At 42.2% G+C, this 18,937-nt stretch overlaps 1 protein-coding gene across 1 annotated transcript in view; it reads right to left on the reverse strand.

Annotated features, from left to right (window-relative positions):
- The window catches only part of LOC135550536 (connector enhancer of kinase suppressor of ras 2-like), a 58,459-nt gene extending 41,969 nt beyond the window's left edge, over positions 1 to 16,490 (reverse strand). The window contains exons 1-5 of the mRNA XM_064981456.1: positions 16,208 to 16,490; positions 7,393 to 7,556; positions 4,126 to 4,328; positions 3,766 to 3,853; positions 3,420 to 3,461 (exon numbers count right to left, since the gene is read on the reverse strand). Of these exons, the coding sequence (XP_064837528.1) occupies positions 3,420 to 3,461; positions 3,766 to 3,853; positions 4,126 to 4,328; positions 7,393 to 7,556; positions 16,208 to 16,274 (564 nt within the window). The 5' untranslated portion in view covers positions 16,275 to 16,490. The remainder of the gene's footprint in view (positions 1 to 3,419; positions 3,462 to 3,765; positions 3,854 to 4,125; positions 4,329 to 7,392; positions 7,557 to 16,207) is intronic.
- Between the last annotated feature and the right edge of the window lie 2,447 nt (positions 16,491 to 18,937).

The raw sequence follows: 18,937 nt of genomic DNA on the forward strand, positions 1-18,937 counted from the left end.
GAGTGTCAGGGGACTCGTCTGAAGCCAATACTGACGATCTGCCAGTAGTGTCTGAACAGTTTGGGCTACACACTAATATGACCACACCATCAAAAAGTTAGACTCTCATGTTTTGCTCTAGGATGCCCACAAGTCTCACAAGACTCATCTGAAGGTAACCCTGTACCAGATTTGTTTATTATGAAAGTACTTTAGTGCCAAAAAGGGGTTAAATATGGGTAAAAAATATAGAAAACATTTTCTGAACTTATCTCTCAGACATAGGACAGGCACTTCAAAACATAGTCCAAAAATAAATACAAATGATCTGTTTTGACATGATGAATATGTCATTCAATGTGTTTCTATACAAATTCAATATTTCATCAAATAACATTCTAAATCAAATAGCTAAATGATCCTTAGTATGACCTTCTTAAAACAATTCCATATGTTAGCGTAGTAGAAACACAGCCCCGGGACCTTAGACCTTCTATTAACATTCTTGGAACAATTTGAGAACATGACTTTAAATAGAACCATGAGCAAACTTGTAGAAAATCATTATACTAAAGTACTGAAATTCCCACAGAATATTTTTTTAACCTTCTCTGAACTATTTGAGAACATTCCCCATGACAAACCAGTTGGAGAACGTTCCTAGAACATTACCAACATTTAAATTTTAACGTTTAGGAAACATTCAGTTAAAGTAATGAAATACCAAGAAAACAATGTTTTCTTGTCATGTTCATTAAATGTGATGAGAACGTTCCAAAGCCAAGCAACTATCCTACACCATTCCAAGAAAGTTGTGGGAAGGTTATATGCAAAATAACCATAGGACACAAAAATCACCTCAGAATGTTATGTGCTAGCTGGGTTGAGACCCTTCTTTCAGAGTCACTGAGATCTCTTCTTCTCACCATGGTAGCCAAAATAATGGGCAACTGGGCATTGTTATACATGGAACCACACCTGTGTGGAAGTACCTACTTACAATATACTATGTAATCCTCATTTAATGTCATGACGTTACACTCTTTGGGTACAGTGAGCACCATCCCCCGCTCTCTGCTCCTACAACCAGACTGCTGAGGTCGGAGAGAGGTCGTAAATTCCTGAGGAGAGGATCTGGCCTCATGGCCACACAGTATAACGACAGAGTGAATTTTCATAGAGAACAAAGGAATTTCTTCCACCTCATACAACTTGGAAGGTATAAAAGATCGGGGAAGAATCCAGCTACGAACTGGTCCGTTTGTTACAACTTGGGGAAGCTCATGGGAGACGGTGTGGCCACATTACCATAATGCTGTTTATATAGTAGCCTCAGATATGAGGTTTACCTCTAATTGTTGTATAAGATGAATGAGTGAGTATGATACTGTTTGTAAAATTGTGTAATGTGATTTTGGACTGTTTAATGAAGGAAACTCCAATTCCCTTTTGAGTTGAACTAAATCAGAGGACGAAAACTTTCCAACAGAAACAAACTTTTTAACAAAGATCCCGACAAACAAAGATACGACTGAGCGTAAACATATATATTGATTGTAATTGTTCCCGAATGAGTGAGCGTTCATGTGCAAAGGATTAGCATTTCAATTGTTATAATTATCAACTTTGTTGTGTCTCATCTCAGTTGACCCCCACTTCCCCTTTTGTCCACCAAGCCGCGATACCGGTTTATCCCACTAGAGAAACTCCGTTATCATTTCCTTGTAACTATCTGCTGTTAGTTTATGCATTTCTGTGAATTACTTAGTTAGTAAATAAATTATTTAAGACAATTGATGTATGGATGACTCATAGTGAAGACTGGGTTCGTGCAGATGACCAACAATTGACGTTTGGAATGAGACTAACGTGGGGTAAAGTAAATAATTAATTAATTCGAAGACTAATTGATCAGATATAAAATATCTGAAAGGTTATATTAGGAAATTATAACTTTGTAATCTGAATATTTTCCTTGGTGCCCCGACTTCCTAGTTAATTACAGTTACATGATTAATCAGTTTGATCGCGTAATACTAATTACAGAGAATCTTTGATAAAAACTAAGTCTTCAATTTAATGATAGTAAAGACACGACAAGTGTTTCCTTTATTTTGGCAGATACCTGAAAAAGAAGCCACACAGTGTAAGGTATTACTACTACACTGTCTGCTACATTGTCTATTGTGAGCATCAGGATCGTGCATCACTTCCTGGAGTTCAACAGTATCACTTTGAAGGACAAAGAGCCAACTGGGAGCCAACTGGAGTCACTTTCATCTTCTCCTGCTTGCGTTTTTAGAGCAACAAGAATGAAGCACTGTATGCAATTATCTGAGAATCTGACCCGTTTTTTAATGAGCGATTCTTCGGTTTATTCATCATCTGAGACACACAGGGCATTCTTCAAAGGCAAGCTACGGCTCTCCTTCCCAGGTTTAACAAGTTGAGGAAAAAGGGGTCTCTTATTGGTCTATGCAGCACTGTATGAACAGTGCTGGATACTGTCATGTCCTTCAGATGTCATGTCAAATGTACTGTACATAGGTTTCTATTACTGCCAAAAGTAGCACAGTGACCAGAACTTGCTGGCAGTGAACAGCGTAGCTACATTGACACAGTCATGACCTTCCATCTATTCCCTTAGTCTTCATTTGGGCTCTCTCTCCATTGCTCTCTCTCACTTTCTCTCTTGCTCTCTCTGTCACACACACACACACACACACACACACACACACACACACACACACACACACACACACACACACACACAGACAAACAAAAACACGTCTGGCCTGTACATAGTTTGTCCTAGCTTCTCCTTTATTATTGCCTCACCATCTCTCTCCCTGTCTAATTGCTGTAGGCAGGAATGCCCGCGGGAGCAGCAGGGAGGTTCTGCATTATTCAACACAGACTGCCAACCAAAGGCCTTAAAACTGCGGCTTTTGAGAAATACACAGGCAGACTCACACACTCTTATTAATAATCTAAACCCTTTTCTTCCATAGTGCTGCCTGCCTGGTTGATGAGGAGGACGCGTGTGACTGTATTATCACATGTTCAAGTGTGGGCATGTGCCCCAATTCAAGTAGTGTGTGTGTGTGTGTGTGTGTGTGTGTGTGTGTGTGTGTGTGTGTGTGTGTGTGTGTGTGTGTGTGTGTGTGTGTGTGTGTGTGTGTGTGTGTGTGTGTGTGCGTGTGTGTGTGTGTGTGTGTAAAGATTCATGAGTGTTTTAAATCATTGTCCCATATAACGTTGGATGATTCACATGCCACTTATTGTGAAAACATTTGATAATTTTGTACTGTTTACTGACTACAGTTGCTTATGTTATGACTGTTAACTAAGATTAAGTATTAGGTGGCAGTTAATGATTGATACTAAGATTTGTAGGTCTTGTGGGCATTAAACCCCATAGAAGGAAACTCAAAACTCACCACATGAAGAATTTTGTTTTCTGTCTCATACACCGTGCAGTCCTGCAAGACAATTAAAACCAGTTAGAGAACTAATGTTTTTTTTAAACATTGAAATAAAACTGAGCTACTATCAGATGAGACAGATGCAAATATCCCAAGTGCAGTGAAATGAATTTAGTTGGCAGACAGTCTCTTGAGAGTATTTAAAACAGGAAGTTATTTTCAGTCAGCCTTCATCTTATTCCCGACAAAACTAACAGAATTATAAAATGGAGATATATAGCCAAGCGTTCTGTCGGAGACATATTGATGCTCTAACTAGTTAAATAATTCCCTAACCTTTACCCACCCCTGGACAACTCACCTGCTGTACTATGGTGGTTAACTCCAGGCACAGTTGAACAATATTGTTCTTCAGTAAGGAGTACTCTGTCACACTGACAAATGGGGATCTGGCAAGAGGGAAGAAAGTACAATATGCAGAGATCAGACATCAGAGGATATGAGAGGGCAGAGCAGTCCGTGAGATATAAAAAATAAACATCTCTGCATAAGACAGTACTTGCCTTCCCCAACAACTTTACAATGAAAGAGAACCATATATAAACTATTAGGCATACGCAAATGAAGTTCCTCTGGAGAAAATAAGATACTCTAAGTCTAACAAAACTGGGATGTTCCGATGCATCAATCTCAACCCCCGAAGCTGAGATGTAACACCCACCTGTCCAGCCAGGCCAGCAGGTTCTTGGCTGCTCCGATGAGGTCCACCACGGAGGTGAGGAAGTCATTGGGCAGCCTGCGTGAGGCCCGGCCATCATAATGGCCACCTCGACGCCTCCCTGTGATGAAGTTCTGCAGGTTCTTGGCTGAGGCATTGAGCTTGTGGGATAGGGTACGCAGGTTCTCAGTCTCCAGACCGTAGTTCTGGAACAGAGCGTACAGTACCCTTAGACCATGGTCCAGTATGCTCCCAGAAGTGTTTGACTTTAAAGTTAAAATGTGGATACATTAAGTTCACGTGGAGAAATAACAGTAACTTGCAATGACATTGTGGTGTGACTGACATATTCAGTACTTGTATTAGAAAGCTCATACAGAACAGTGCTGCAGCAAATGTATAGTGCATATAATATCTAAATGCCAGAGATATATAGAGACAAATCCTTTCAGTCACATAATCTCAGATAATCTCAGATTTCCCTCTTAATTTATCTACCAAACCAGGTGGACAGATTTATCCTTTGGATCTAGAGTTATTCAAGTAAACATAAAGGGATGCTTGCCTCATCATAGACACAATGAAGACCACTCATCTGTCATACTCGTTGTCACAATAGTATGTCTGTTAGAGATGTGTGCCTGTGTGTGAATAGTTGTCTCTGATTCTCTGTGTCTAGTCAACATTAGTCACTGTCACCATGGAGAAATATCTCCTTCCTGTCTAACCCACAACAATGTAGCTAAGCCCAGCCCAGCCCTGTTGCCATGGTGACTCCTGGCTTTGTCACTCTTAATTACAACAAGCCCAGTGTTTCCATAGCTTCTTCTTCCCTTATTGATTTTCCTCTTTCATTCAAAATATCAAAGTAATGTGCTGCTGTCTGATCAGGCTGCTCTTTATGGGGGCTTCTCCATCGCTAGTCACCTATTTACGTCAATGCAGAGGATGACAAGGGATAAAAGGTGGGGGAGAATTAAATATGTTATACTGTACATCCATGCAAATAAGCTAAGCGGCACAATAATAAGGCCTTGTTCTTGGCAGTCGACCCACTGTAGAGGAAACACGCCATTATGCTGCTAGGTGGTGGTGAGTACTGACCAGCTCAGCCATTTCCCTGCTACCTTCCTTTCAGTGAGCCATTCAGGCAGAGAGAGGCGTCACTGCATGGAAGGGACACTTTCCTCTGATGGCTGTAATGTCTTTTGTAATTTTGTGGGAGCAAAATCCCTATTACATCAACAACTCAGCAGCAGAGCCCTGTCTGTCTGTCTGTCTGTCTGTCTGTCTGTCTGTCTGTCTGTCTGTCTGTCTGGTCACTGCCGACTGATGAACAATTATCTAACTCCCAGCAACAACCAAACACTCAGTTAGATGTCAAAGTGAGTCAGCGGTCACACTGACACTAAGCCTGCATTGTCTTTCAATCCATCACACTCACATAATCAACCCAGGAAAGATAAATTAATTTCAACAATTGATCTGCAGAGAGTCTTGTCGTACACAAGCAGAGCAGAGGGACTGAGACCTATTCAGCATACATCCGTTTTGGTCAGGCCACTAATAAGGCAGTGTGTGTGTGTGCGTGACCACGTCCGTGTCCTGTCTCTCCTGTCCCCTCCACCTGTAGGTCTCCTCCAGTACAGTCATTACTCATGTCAGACTCCTCTCAGCAGAGTGACGCAATGTTCAGCTGTAGTGCACTTTGCCGGGATCAATGGGGACATGTCCCAGCATCCAATGATAATCACAGCACATCACTATAATGGAGATGGGATGCAGAACACACACTATACTGTCTTAGCACATATGCACATGTTCACAGACTCATACACACACGCTCACACAGTCGCAAACTTATACTATAGCCCCCTATGTGAACATAAAGGAGGAACATTCTGCTCAACATTCACACATATTCTCACACACACCCAGGCAGCCCCCATCAGACCATCTAATTAACAGACACAGATTACATGTGTGTGGTTGTCAGGGTGGAGATGTTGGGTCTCAGGCAGTCCAGGCACTCTAATGATGTTCTGCTGCAGGCCGCTCTGTCACAGGGAATCACACACTAACCTCAGCTAGCTCCACACACACCTCACACACAGGCAGCCTCTCACACACACACACACGCACACACACACTCCCTCCCAGCTGCTGCTGTCTAGGCCTATGGATCTATTATCAGACACTTCCTCAGCCCATCAGAGAGGACATGTGCTGTGTGGCCCCTCTCTGAATCAGTCAAGTTAATACAGAGCTCTTAGCTCGCTCTAACAGGGCTCTTCCCATGCCCACGCCTGATTCTCTCTGTATGAGTCATCATACACCAAGACTAACGACACCCATTACATGCCTCCCTTACTGATGCACACAGCACAGGCTCCTCCCGCTCCGCCTCTACTCAGCACAGGCTCCTCCCGCTCCATCTCTAATCAGCACAGGCTCCTCCTGCTCCACCTCTAATCAGCACAGGCTTCCCCAGCTCCACCTCTAATCAGCCTTGGCTCCTCCCGCTCCACCTCTATCAGCACAGGCTCCTTACACTCCACCTCTATAAGCACAGGCTCCTCCCGCTTCACCTCTAATCAGCCCAGACTCCCCCCCATCCACCTCTAATCAGCCCAGACTCCCCCCGCCCCCTCTCTAATCAGCCTTGGCTCCTCCCGCTCCACCTCTATCAACACAGTCTCCTCCCACTCCACCTCTGTCAGCACAGGCTCCTCCCGCTCCACCACTAATCAGCACAGTCTCCTTCCACTCCATCTCTATCTAGGAAAAAAGGATACAATTCACCAATGAATCTGAATTAGCCTTTAGCTCCAACGGACACAAATCATCGCCGCGACTCTGGCCCTAGCCTCAGCTCTACCTCTCTAGCCCTGGTCACTGAGCACTGCTGCTGTCTCTCTCCTCTACTCCTTGTTACTCAGCAGATAACACTGATGACGGCTGTAGATAATAAAGCAACACTTTCTACTGACCTTTTATTGTCTTCAATCTTGTCTGTCATGCCTTGTCTCTCAAACGGTGCACAAACAGATCTAGCAACTAGGCTAGCTGGACATCTCCTGCACGTCCACCGTGTTTCTCTAGTTGGAGCACTGGCTTGGTTGCACTGGACTGCACTGGCTTGGTTGCACTGGAAGGCATCGATAGTAAAGTTATTCTGTCATGTCCGCAAACAAGAGGTCTAACTCTACAGCCCTTTGCCCTGACCATCTCTCCTGACTCCAGCCCTGCATGTCTAGATGAACTCCTCACCAGGGCACAGAGTAGGTCCACAGCCTCCAGGATGAGCTCCTGGTGTCCGATGCGGGTGACCCCCAGCTCCTCCAGCTCCTGGTGGGTGATGTGGAGAAGCTGCTCCCCGTTGATCTTCTCCCTCTCAAAGTTTTTAATGTACTGCTGCAGACAGTCATCCAGGCCTGCATGGGGGACATACAATGGGGGGGGAATCTATGTTAGGCACACCTTTGTTCTAATAATATGTCTTTGTCTCCTTTATTGTCAACATCTAACTCGTTCACTAGGTGTATGGAATGCAGATTGTGCTGATTTATTTAGAATTATTTAAGTTTGAAATATACCATGAAAGCTATAAATATAACAGAGTTGTATACAGTGCTGTGTGATTGGCAGATTCAGACTAATTTCTGTAAAAAAAGAAGAAGATTTGTAAACCCTACCAGGCTACTTTGACTCTAAAAACTCATTTTCCAATTCAGTCATTTTTTGTGTTAATTCCTACATAATACCAGAAGCATGCTTTCAACCATTCACGTTTCAACTCCAGAGAACTGAACAGAACCAGTCTACCAGTTGAGCTGCTCTTTGTGTAGAGCATAACATAACGGGGGAAGAGAGAAACGGGACTAGTCTAGGAGATAAACCACTCTCACCACAGCGTATTAAAGCCATCCTTATCAGAGCACAGCAGAGCCACACAGACACACAGAGTCCACTGCAGCATTCTGTGTTGGAGCCATGTACATCGGGCCAGGCGGCACAGAGAGAGAGAGAGAGGAGCCCAGAAAGCAGCAGCGCAGACTAGCAGAGTCTCGGCTTTCAACCACAGCATCCATCCATGGCTCCCGGGAGATGACTCATCTCCAGCCACAGAGCATATTGGAGAAGAGCAGGCCACAGCACAGAGCTGACCCACATTACACACACCGGCTGGGCCATGTCAACACACCAAAGCCCAGCACACACACATCCATGGCCACAGGCATTCAACAGGGGCCAAATTAGCCAGCTTGATGTTGCCTAGGTAGATCAAAGGATGATACATTCAGAGCCATATACAGATGACTCAGGGTACATCTATTCAATACTGACCTCGATCTATACAGTCTGTATAGTCAGGCAAATCATCTGAACTATGTTCCCCATTTGTATGTGGCGAACACTTGTCTTGCCGTCTTGTGTGCTGCTGCCCCGACCTCATTCTAAGTAACAGAATCGAGGCTCAATACGGGTCCTAAGAAATGTTTCTCTGAGCACACAGTGGCCTTGACATAAAAATTGATAGCCTTGTGTGTGGGTGTGTTTGTGTCTCCACAGTACGTTCGTGGGAGTGAAATTTGTGAAAGAATGTGCGTATGTGCGTGTGTGTGGGGGGGGGGGGGTTGTTTGTGTATGCATGTGAATTTGTGTGTGTGTGGGGGGGGGGGGGTGTTTGTGTATGCATGTGCATTTGTGTGTGCGTGCGCACGTTCATGCATCCATATACAGTAATGATCATTAATGGCTGCCCTTGACACATGTCTTGTTCGCAGTTTCACATGTGGAATTCGCAGTTTCACATGTGGAATTCGCAGTTTCACATGTTAGAAGACTCCACATGTGAAAATCTCACTTTCACCTATGGAATTGCATTTTAACAAGTAGAAAAAAATCACGTGAAAATCTAATTTGTAGTTTCACATGTAAGAAACCAGCACATGTGAAAATCGAAATACCAGCACATGTGAAAAACTTACATGTGGTGTTGAAATAGTGTTACCCACCAAACATGAAAAGGTGGTGTTAACATGTTGCAGTAGCATTGTTTCCACATATGGCATTGAAATGTATGCAATGCCATTCTGTAAAAAGTTAACTTAGCCTTCCAGAGTATAACAAATGAAGTGCGTTAAAAACATGTTTTTAAAATGATTTCTGAGCCATTCATTTGGAGTGTTACTGTTGCAGCCGCAGGCCACTCTTCTTCATTCCTTGGTTAGTGACTGTTAGAGGAAGCCAAGAGAAAATAACTCCTTAATTATCCTGTTTAACCCTTTACACTCGTTGGAATTGGCCTATATGGATAGGACTAAACTGAAATGATTCTTCACAGAAGAAATCTGAAAAGCATTTGCATAAGCATGGTAGCAATAGCGGAGGTACATAAAGATGGAGGCCCACATGCATTTACCACACATTTCTTCTTAAACAAAAACTCAGTGGATACCGACATTACAAAACGTCATATCTGAATTCTGCCATCTATATCCACTTTTGCCATTGAAACGTAACAGTTTGGAGATTATAGGAAGATTATTAGACCAAATTTGAGGACACAACAGTTCACCTGACACAAGACTGAATCCAAACATTACACTGTTGATTATATTATACTGTACATTCACTCTACTTTTCGCCGCATTTGTTGTTAACGAAATCTGAAAATACTCTGGATACATGCAATAACATGATAAGAATATTCCTGGAAAATGTGGGATAGGTGCAACATAAGACAAAAAATGACAAGGGTTTGAGTGAGAGGACTAACTGGTGTCTCCAAGTGGCCACACAGCTCTCCAAAGTGTGCATAGCTCCTAAGTAATTTCAATGCACTTTAATGATTTAAAGAAGAGTCTTCAACTATACGGTTCTTTTTTGAGATCTCCTAGCTGTACCGTTGAGGAACTAGGGCAAGCACACTTGAGGTTGTTTTGTTTGGAACACAACGCTGCATGCCCGCGATCATACAATTACTTTTGTTGTTTACGCAACCCACAAATGGCCCATTATAAATCTGGGTCAAGTGGGCATCATTTGAACGCGTATTGTATTGCCAAAATGACTAGCTAAGTTATAAAATACGACCTTGCAGGGTTGTTCTTTCACAAGGCAGTTCAGAGAAATATCGTACTTTTGGTGCCTGTTGAAAAGAGTAATGAGTGAATTCATGTGTGTGTTCCTCTGCGAATGTTCTTGACAAAATACAAACATAAGCTAATTCTGTTCAAAACAAGCCAGGGTACGACGCCATGTCACCTTGTAACTTTACATCAAACATAGTGATCATAAACGTTGATCAAAAATGACATCGACATTTTACCCAAGGGAATAATCCAGTCCTCAATGCCCTCAAAAACAGGTCAGTCCCTCCCTCCCTCTTACTCTCATTGGCATTGAACCTATTCTCACACAGATAATTGTGGTTATTAAATAGATGAGGTACAGTTCAATTAGTTTGCCAATTGCCCTACCCTGGTCCACAAAGTTGGAGCGTAGTATGAATGCAAGGCATGCATTACCAAGGCAGGTTCGCTGTCCATGGTGCTAGTTTTTCATGAATGCATCAACTGGTGCATTGGTGTGTGTGCGCGTGCCATGCTGTGCCTACCTGTGTGTGTAGTGTCTAATATATAGACACTGTTCTTTGTCATAATAGCCATAATCATAGTATTACATAATCACAATGACATTAATTGAATTATATGGAAATGTGAAGTGCACATTTAGTCAGGTTTTTGGCTTGCTTGTATGACATCAAAGCGGTATTTATTATAATCCTCAACGTCTCATCTTTCAAAGTACATAGAGTTCTATTAATTTACAACATTTCCCTCACTCAGACAACAAAACATTTACTAAAGTTGCTCAATTAGCCGGACGGATGGAGGTTACTTCTTGTCGCGTGCGATGCTCAAATTCAGAACAGCTGTCAGTCAAAACCAATGATGTATATAAACCCTGGATGACTAACAGGGGGCGCTGTATTGAAATCACTGCGCAGCCACCTTGGTACTCCTACTCCATTGTAAAAAAAAAGATTTCGGAAGCTATATAAATGCATTTATGAATGTCTACATTCATTTTTGACACGTGTATTCTATTACAGAAAACGTAATGCAAACTTTTCAATTATATTATGTCAGCTAAACATTAAAACAATTAAAAAATACATACCTTCATTTTTTTTGACTACTAATGTTACTGTCCCCAGTACAGCAAATAAATACTTAAATACATGTAATTCCATTCATTCCTATGGAGGACTGCTCTTACTTGGGAATGCCAATATGGCCGAATTGTGTTTTCAGCGTCTCTCAATTGCCAATACATAGCAACGCAATCGAGGGTTCATACACATCATTAGTCAAAACCCATACAGCGCTGTGAAGTGAAGAGCTTGAACTCTGACGTAATTTAAAGCATGTTACTGTACAGCAACTGCGTTTATCAGTGCTCATACCTGCAATTTTCAACCCATATATATGTGTAAAGGGCTACCATGTTAAAACTAGTGCTATCTTGACAGTTAACTCAAGTTCACTTTTTTGTCATTTTTGCGCACTTTTTTATTGCATTGTCTGAAAGCGTTCAAAGTTCACTGAAAACATCCAAGATACATCATCTATACAACTTAAAAAAACAATGTGAGGTTAAAGAAAGTGTGTTTATAAATTTACCTGATTTTGCTTACTGTTACTTTGGACAAATATAATATGTCAATATGCAATTAGTCATGATTAATCACATCAAATACTGCAATAAACTCAATTATATTTTGTATCAATTGACAGCCCTACTTGACATTAAAATGGGAAAATGCACATGAAAGAGTAGTGGTTTATCATGGCGACTTCAATAATGGGTATTGTCCCTCTTGGTCTAATGGTCAACATGTTGGCTTCTCGCATGGGAGATCGGGGCACTAATGTCCATCCAGCTGAAAAAGAATATGTGAACTATATAATATCACAGGTCTCCCATGGGAGCAGCCAACATCCTGACCACTACAGTGCATTCAGAAAGTATTCAGACTTCTTCCCTTTTTCCACATTTTGTTACATTTACAGCCTTGTTCAGGTGCATCCTGTTTCCATTGATCATCCTTGATATGTTTCTACAACCTGATTGGAGATCACCTGTGGTAAATTCAATTGATTGGACATGATTTGGAAAGGCACACACCTGTCAATGGTCCCAGAGTTGACAGTGCATGTCAGAGCAAAAACCAAGCCATGAGGTCGAAGGAATTGTCCTTAGAGCTCCGAGACAGGATTGTGTCAAGCCACAGGTCTGGGGAAGGGTAGCAAAAAATGTCTGCAGCATTGAAAGTTCCCAAGAAAACAGTGGCCTCCATCATTCTTAAATGGATGAAGTTTGGAACCACCAAGACTCTTCCTAGAGCTGGCCGCCCGGCCAAACTTAGTAATCGGGGGAGAAGGGCCTTGGTCAGGGAGGTGACCAAGAACCCAATGGTCACTCTGACAGATCTCCAGAGTTCCTCTGTGGAGATGGAATAACCTTCCAGAAGAACAACCATCTCTGCAGCACATCACCAATCAGGCCTTTATGGTAGAGTGGCCAGACGGAAGCCATTTCTCAGTAAAAAGCACATGTGAGCCCACTTGGAATTTCCCAAAAGGCACCTAAAGGACTCTCAGACCATGAGAAACAAAATTTTCTGGTCTGATGAAACCCAAATTGAACTATTTGACCTGAATGCCAAGCGTCACATCTGGAGGAAATCTGACACCATCCCTACAGTGAAGCATGGTGGTGGCAGCATCATGCAGTGGGGATGTTTTTCAGCGACAGGGACTGGGAGACGAGTCAGGTTTGATGGAAAAATGAACAGAGCAAAGTACAGAGAGACCCTTGATGAAAACCTGCTCCAGAGTGCTCAGGATCTCAGACTGGGGTGTAGGTTCTCCTTCCAACAGGACAATGACCCTGAGCACACAGCCAAGACAATGCAGGACAGGCTTTGGGACAAGTCTCTGAATGTCCTTGAGTGGCCCAGCCAGAGCCCGGACTTGAAACTAATCGAATCATCTCTGGAGAGACCTGAAAATAGCTGTGCAGCAATGCTCCTCATCCATCCTGACAGAGCTTGAGAGGATCTGCAGAAAAGAATGTGAGAAACTCCTCAAATACAGGTGTGCCAAGCTTTTAGCATCATACTCAAGAAAATTCAAGTCTGTAATCGCTGCCAAAGGTGCTTCAACAAAGTACTGAGTAAAGGGTCTGAATACTGATGAAAATGTAATATTTCAGTTTTAGAAAAATAGAAACTGTTTTTGCTTTGTCATTATGGGGTCTTGTGTGTAGGTTAATGAGGGGGGGAAACGATTTAATCAATTTTAGAATAACAAATGTGGAAAAAGTCAAGGGGTCTGAATACTTTTCGAATGACTGTATGTGAAAGATCATACGTAGGCTATGTTTTTCCTACTTGACATTTTTTCCATGTGATCTGTTCAGGTGAAGATACATGTGAAACGTTGTTTTCCGAAAACCACGTGTCTGACTCGTGAAACTTTCACATCATTTCTCTTTCCATATGTGATTTTTTTTCATGCTTTTCTTGTAAGGGTGCTTTCATTTGATAGCTTGCCGCATGTGGAATTTCCATTCTGTTGCCTTCCTCTAGCTATCAAGGCTCCATGGCAACAGTTTCCTGGTGACCAAGAGGCAAGCCCCCTTGAAGAAGTGAATTATTCGCAGTATTTCTTCATTTTTGCCCTCAGACCTATCACAGAATGAAATACAACAGGTATATAGTATTCATTCTAAATGACATCGACATTTTACCCAAAGGAATAATCCAGAGTCCTCAATGCCCTCAAAAACAGGTCAGTCCCTCCCTCTTACTCTCATTGGCATTGAACCTACTCTCACACACAGATAATTGTGGTTATGAAATAGATGAGGTACAGTTCAATTAGTTTGCCAATAGCCCTACCATGGTCCACAAAGTTGGAATGTTGTATGAATACAAGGCATGCATTACCAAGGCAGGTTCGCTGTCCATGGTGCTAGTTTTTCATGAATGCCTCAACTGTGTGTGTGTGTGTGTGTGTGTGTGTGTGTGTGTGTGTGTGTGTGTGTGTGTGTGTGTGTGTGCCATGCTGTGCCTACTTGTGTGTGTAGTGTCTAATATATAGACAATGTTCTTTGTAACAAGGAGTGTAAAGCCCTTATTATAGAATTACATAATCACAATTATAGAATCTCTATTGCCCTAATGATTTTTTTGTTGTTGTTGGAAAATCAGGTGAGAGTTTCCCCTCATGACGGTGTCCACTGGCCACCTTTCAAAAACCACTCAAGAACAAGATATTAAAAGCAACCAATAACACACAGTTTACGGTGTGGAGAGGGTGTGGATATTCTTTGCAGCTGTGGCAGCACAAAGACATTTATCAACTTGCATATCAGCATTCTCTGTGTCTCAGATTGCACATCAGCAACCATTCTGTCTCAAATGACCTTAGGATAGATATTAGACCGGCTCTGTTCTTTATGTCAGTTGTATTCTACCAGTCTTATAGACTGTCAAGATTTTGCTGTGTATTGGCGTCATCCGTTGGCCTACAGAATTGAATATAACAGATGGCAAAGATGTCACCTTGCTTATGCACTTTCCATGGTGTTTGGGGTGGAGAATTTGAGACTGAACTGAAGTTCTTCTAGTTGTGTTGTGTATCAGCTGTACAGAAGTTGTGCCGTAGGCGAGCCCTGCCCTGCTGCGAAGGCTGTAAACACATCTGTGACAGCAGCGCCAGAAGCAAGCACGGTTATGCACTTCTGGACTGACACTTGGCTGGCAGAAACTACTGTATGTGGGAAAACATATCCCATGTCTGGGTTGACATCACAGCTTCTTTAGTTGGATGACAGTAAATCCTTGTGCCCTGGTGAGAGAGAACATGATCAGATCTATCTCACTTGGGTTTGGTTGTTACAGTAACTAAAAGGTCTTTCTTTTGATCGTCATTCAACCCTTTGGATGTATAAGCATTAAGTTACTCATGCTCACCTTTCTTTCCAATGAAGGCTTGTTGTCAATTAGCGTTTCACCTCCATAATGACAGAAGTCTGCCACTACTAACATAACAGTACACACAATCTGATTATGGCAGGTAATGTAGCGCAACAATTGTTTTGTCATCCACTTGGTCTTACATAAGGGGTACTTCAACTCAGCTGTACTCTTAGCCCATACTATATAATAAAAGCAACTATAGGTAGGTATATTTTCTCTCATAGAAATATGAATGTTAAGGCAGATAGTGGAGAACTCTTCAAAACACACTGAACATCTTAACGCCAACCATTTTGAGTTCAGTTAAGGCATATCTTAAAGGTGAAATTGACAACTGTGGTTGCAAAAGCTGTTGTCCAGTTCGATTAGCTTGCAACCTGCAATGTGTTCCTTATCACTACCCACAATGGTGGGTTTTTGTAGCAATGTAAATCATAGTCTCTGTCAACGTATTATCAAATAAGGTAGGTCTGCTGTCCATGGTGCTAGTTTTGCAAACGCCTCAATTGATGCCAACACTTATTCAATCTGTGTGTGTGTGTGTGTGTGTGTGTGTGTGTGTGTGTGTGTGTGTGTGTGTGTGTGTGTGTGTGTGTGTGTGTGTGTGTGTGTGTGTGTGTGTGTGTGTGTGTGTGTGTGTATGCGTTAGAGAGGGGGGGGCACGCAGTCTTTATGGTATGAGGTAATCTACATGTGAACCTTTTATAGGTAAACTGACTGTTGAACACCTTTACACGTAATAAGTTGGTCTGAGTATCTGGTTGGTGTTCTACAAATGCGTAACCTACATCAGGCCAGGGCGATAATTAGGAAACACTGAATAGCGCGCTTCTACATCAGGGTCGGATACACAAAATGGCACACGATCAATATTTCAATGCAAAGAAAAGCAGCGTTTTAGCTCAAATCAGCCCCAATTTATTAAACCACGTATTCAGATAAAATATAACAAATTTACACGTTAGTCGCTTCAAAATGTATTCTGTCAGTATCATGCAAATGAAAAGAAACATGTTTTATAATCATTACCTTTCATCCAATCCAGCACTTGCTTAGGTGTCCATTTGCTTATAGGTTCCATCACGAGGGCCATCATCGATGTCTTCAAATCCTTCAAACAAGGACTTGATAGAGCATGAAAATCGGGTGTCGCAAATCAGAAATGTTGCATCGGTATACCAGAGATCAAATAACATAAGTGCACCTTACTGGGTAAAGGCATGGCTGGTGACAGTATCCTGGGTACGGAATGCTATGGTGCAGTCCACGCGCTCACAGAAACGACTCAGCCGCCTCTCTCTCTCTCTCTCTCTCTCTCTCTCTCTCTCATACACACACACACACACTCAACAGTAGCCTACCTGCCGACCCCACTGTACTGTGTAGAGAAGCGAGTCTCTCTCTGAGTGAGAAAGTCTTTCAACCCCTCCCTCCCCTGCACACCGCAGCATCACATGCTTCATTCCAGAGACACAGGGAATGGTGCAATAATATATAATTACCTGATGCCTTTATAGAGAAACATTGGCAGCTGAATGTAAGGCATAAAAATTAAGAATATTCTTATATTTTTTTAACCTTTTTTATCAGGAATATGTTCAGCCCCTTAACTGTTTCCAGTTCCAACCAATATGAGTAGGAACAGAACCGAAGCCATTGTGTTTTAACCAATAGAAACCTAGTGATGCTTGCATCAATGCCTGTATGGGGCGGGGGGCATAATAAACTGGGTCACCCTGCAATTTACATTGAAGTAATGACTCAAACAAAACATGCAAGATACAATTGAATGACAGTCTTTTTTTTCAGTTAGTTACAAATATCTCAGTTACTGTAAAACCACATCATGACAAATGCTGGGGTATGTGCTTATCATTTCTTTCTGATGTTCCCATGTTTTATTATATGGAAAATACACATTTTGTAGATACTTATCGACCTATAGCCAAAATAACTACTACAACTACAATCAACTATATATGGTGTGAGCACACTACATGATTCTGTTGCACAACACATCACTACAGGCCCTCGAACTTCATTCCACTGAGTCCCACCAGGATATGGTTAATAATTCAGTCCTCACTGTGCTGGGTGATGATGACATCTTTCCCTGCTAAGCCTATTACTAACTCTTTGGAGATCTGCCCCTTTCTTGTATCTTTATTGAATTCTCCCCATACGTCTCACTATATGGTGTAAAATGGCATCGAAATTCATAAACATGAACATTTGGTTCTGGTAAATTATCAGAGGCATGGGCACCATAATCATTGACCATTACCCACTCCTATGCTGCTCTAACAGTGCCATGCTAATAGTCCTTGGCTTGGCTGGTGTATGACCCAGTGGCTCCCGACAGGGTGTGAAGTGGTGGCATTGGCACTTGCTCCCCACACACACCGGTTTACTGTTAATCCTCTCCCAAACAGCATATGCTAACCATGCTTAAAGTCACTCGATACTGGTTTTCACATGAGATACACCCATCTAAAATAAAAATGCATGCATTTCTAGCACATGGTATCATATTGTCACACTCACATAAACCTTGCCAGTCATACACCCCTGCCTTTGATGCCTAAGAGGGGGATTTCTGAAATGAAGCTACCCACCTGAGTCATGACATTCACTTGATATGATTGACAGTCATCTAGATGGATAGGCCTCCTCAGAGGTAAAATAACAACCTGTTATGGCTAAACCAGAAAGTGTCTGATATGCACCTTATGTTTAGTATACTTTTATACACTGAGTGGACAAAACATTAAGAACACCTGCTCTTTCCATGACAGACTGACCAGGTGAAAGCTATGATCCCTTATTAGTATCACCTTTTAAATCCACTTTAATCAGTGTAGATGAAGGGAAGGAGACAGGTTAAAGAATGATTTTTAAGCCTTGAGACAATTGAGACATGGCATGTGTATGTGTTCCATTCAGAGGGTGAATGGGCAAGAAGAAAGATTTTCGTGCCCTGGGACTGGGTATGGTAGTAGGTGCCAGGCGCACCTGCTTGTGTTAAGAACTGCAACACTGCTGGGTTTTTCACACTCAACAGTTTCCTGTGTGTTTCAAGAATGGTCCACCATCCAAAGGACATTCAGCCAACTTGACACAACTGTGGGAAGCATTGGAGTCAACATGGGTCAGCATCCCTGTGGAATGCATTCGACACCTTGTAGAGTCCATGCCCCTTAGGGCAAAGGGGGGTGGAGGGTGCACCTGAATAGTAGGAAGGTGTTCTTAATGTTTTGTACACTCAGTGTAGTCAATTTCACTACCCATTCAAATGGCCAGTTTATTCTCCACAAGACATGGCGGCAATAGCTTAGTGCTTTAGCATATTCATGTATTATATTCAGTCAGTTGCATCTAAGATTAAAAAGCGTTTCAAATTTGGCAGAGCTTGATATGTTGATCGGACACCGATGTGTGTAATGTGTTTACTTGTCAAAATGGTATGTGACACTTGCAGTTAACATGCAATGTTTATGTATGACAGCAGGTGTCAATATTTTCCAACTCTTTCTGACAACCAATATAGCAAAATAGCTATTTTTTTACTGTTTCGTAATAGTCTGTGGTTATGACAATATCATTTCAGATTTGCAATATCTGTGAGGAATCATTTCTCAGAAACAAGAACCAAGATGCTTACAAGGTCTAAGTTATCCCTCACCTTACAGTTTGTCTCCTCTTTGTCCTTCAAATTGAAAGCTTGGGATTGTATCAGGCTCCCAAGTATTACATTATAGG

This window comes from Oncorhynchus masou, chromosome 12 (genome assembly GCF_036934945.1).
Source record: "Oncorhynchus masou masou isolate Uvic2021 chromosome 12, UVic_Omas_1.1, whole genome shotgun sequence".
NCBI lineage: Eukaryota > Metazoa > Chordata > Actinopteri > Salmoniformes > Salmonidae > Oncorhynchus > Oncorhynchus masou.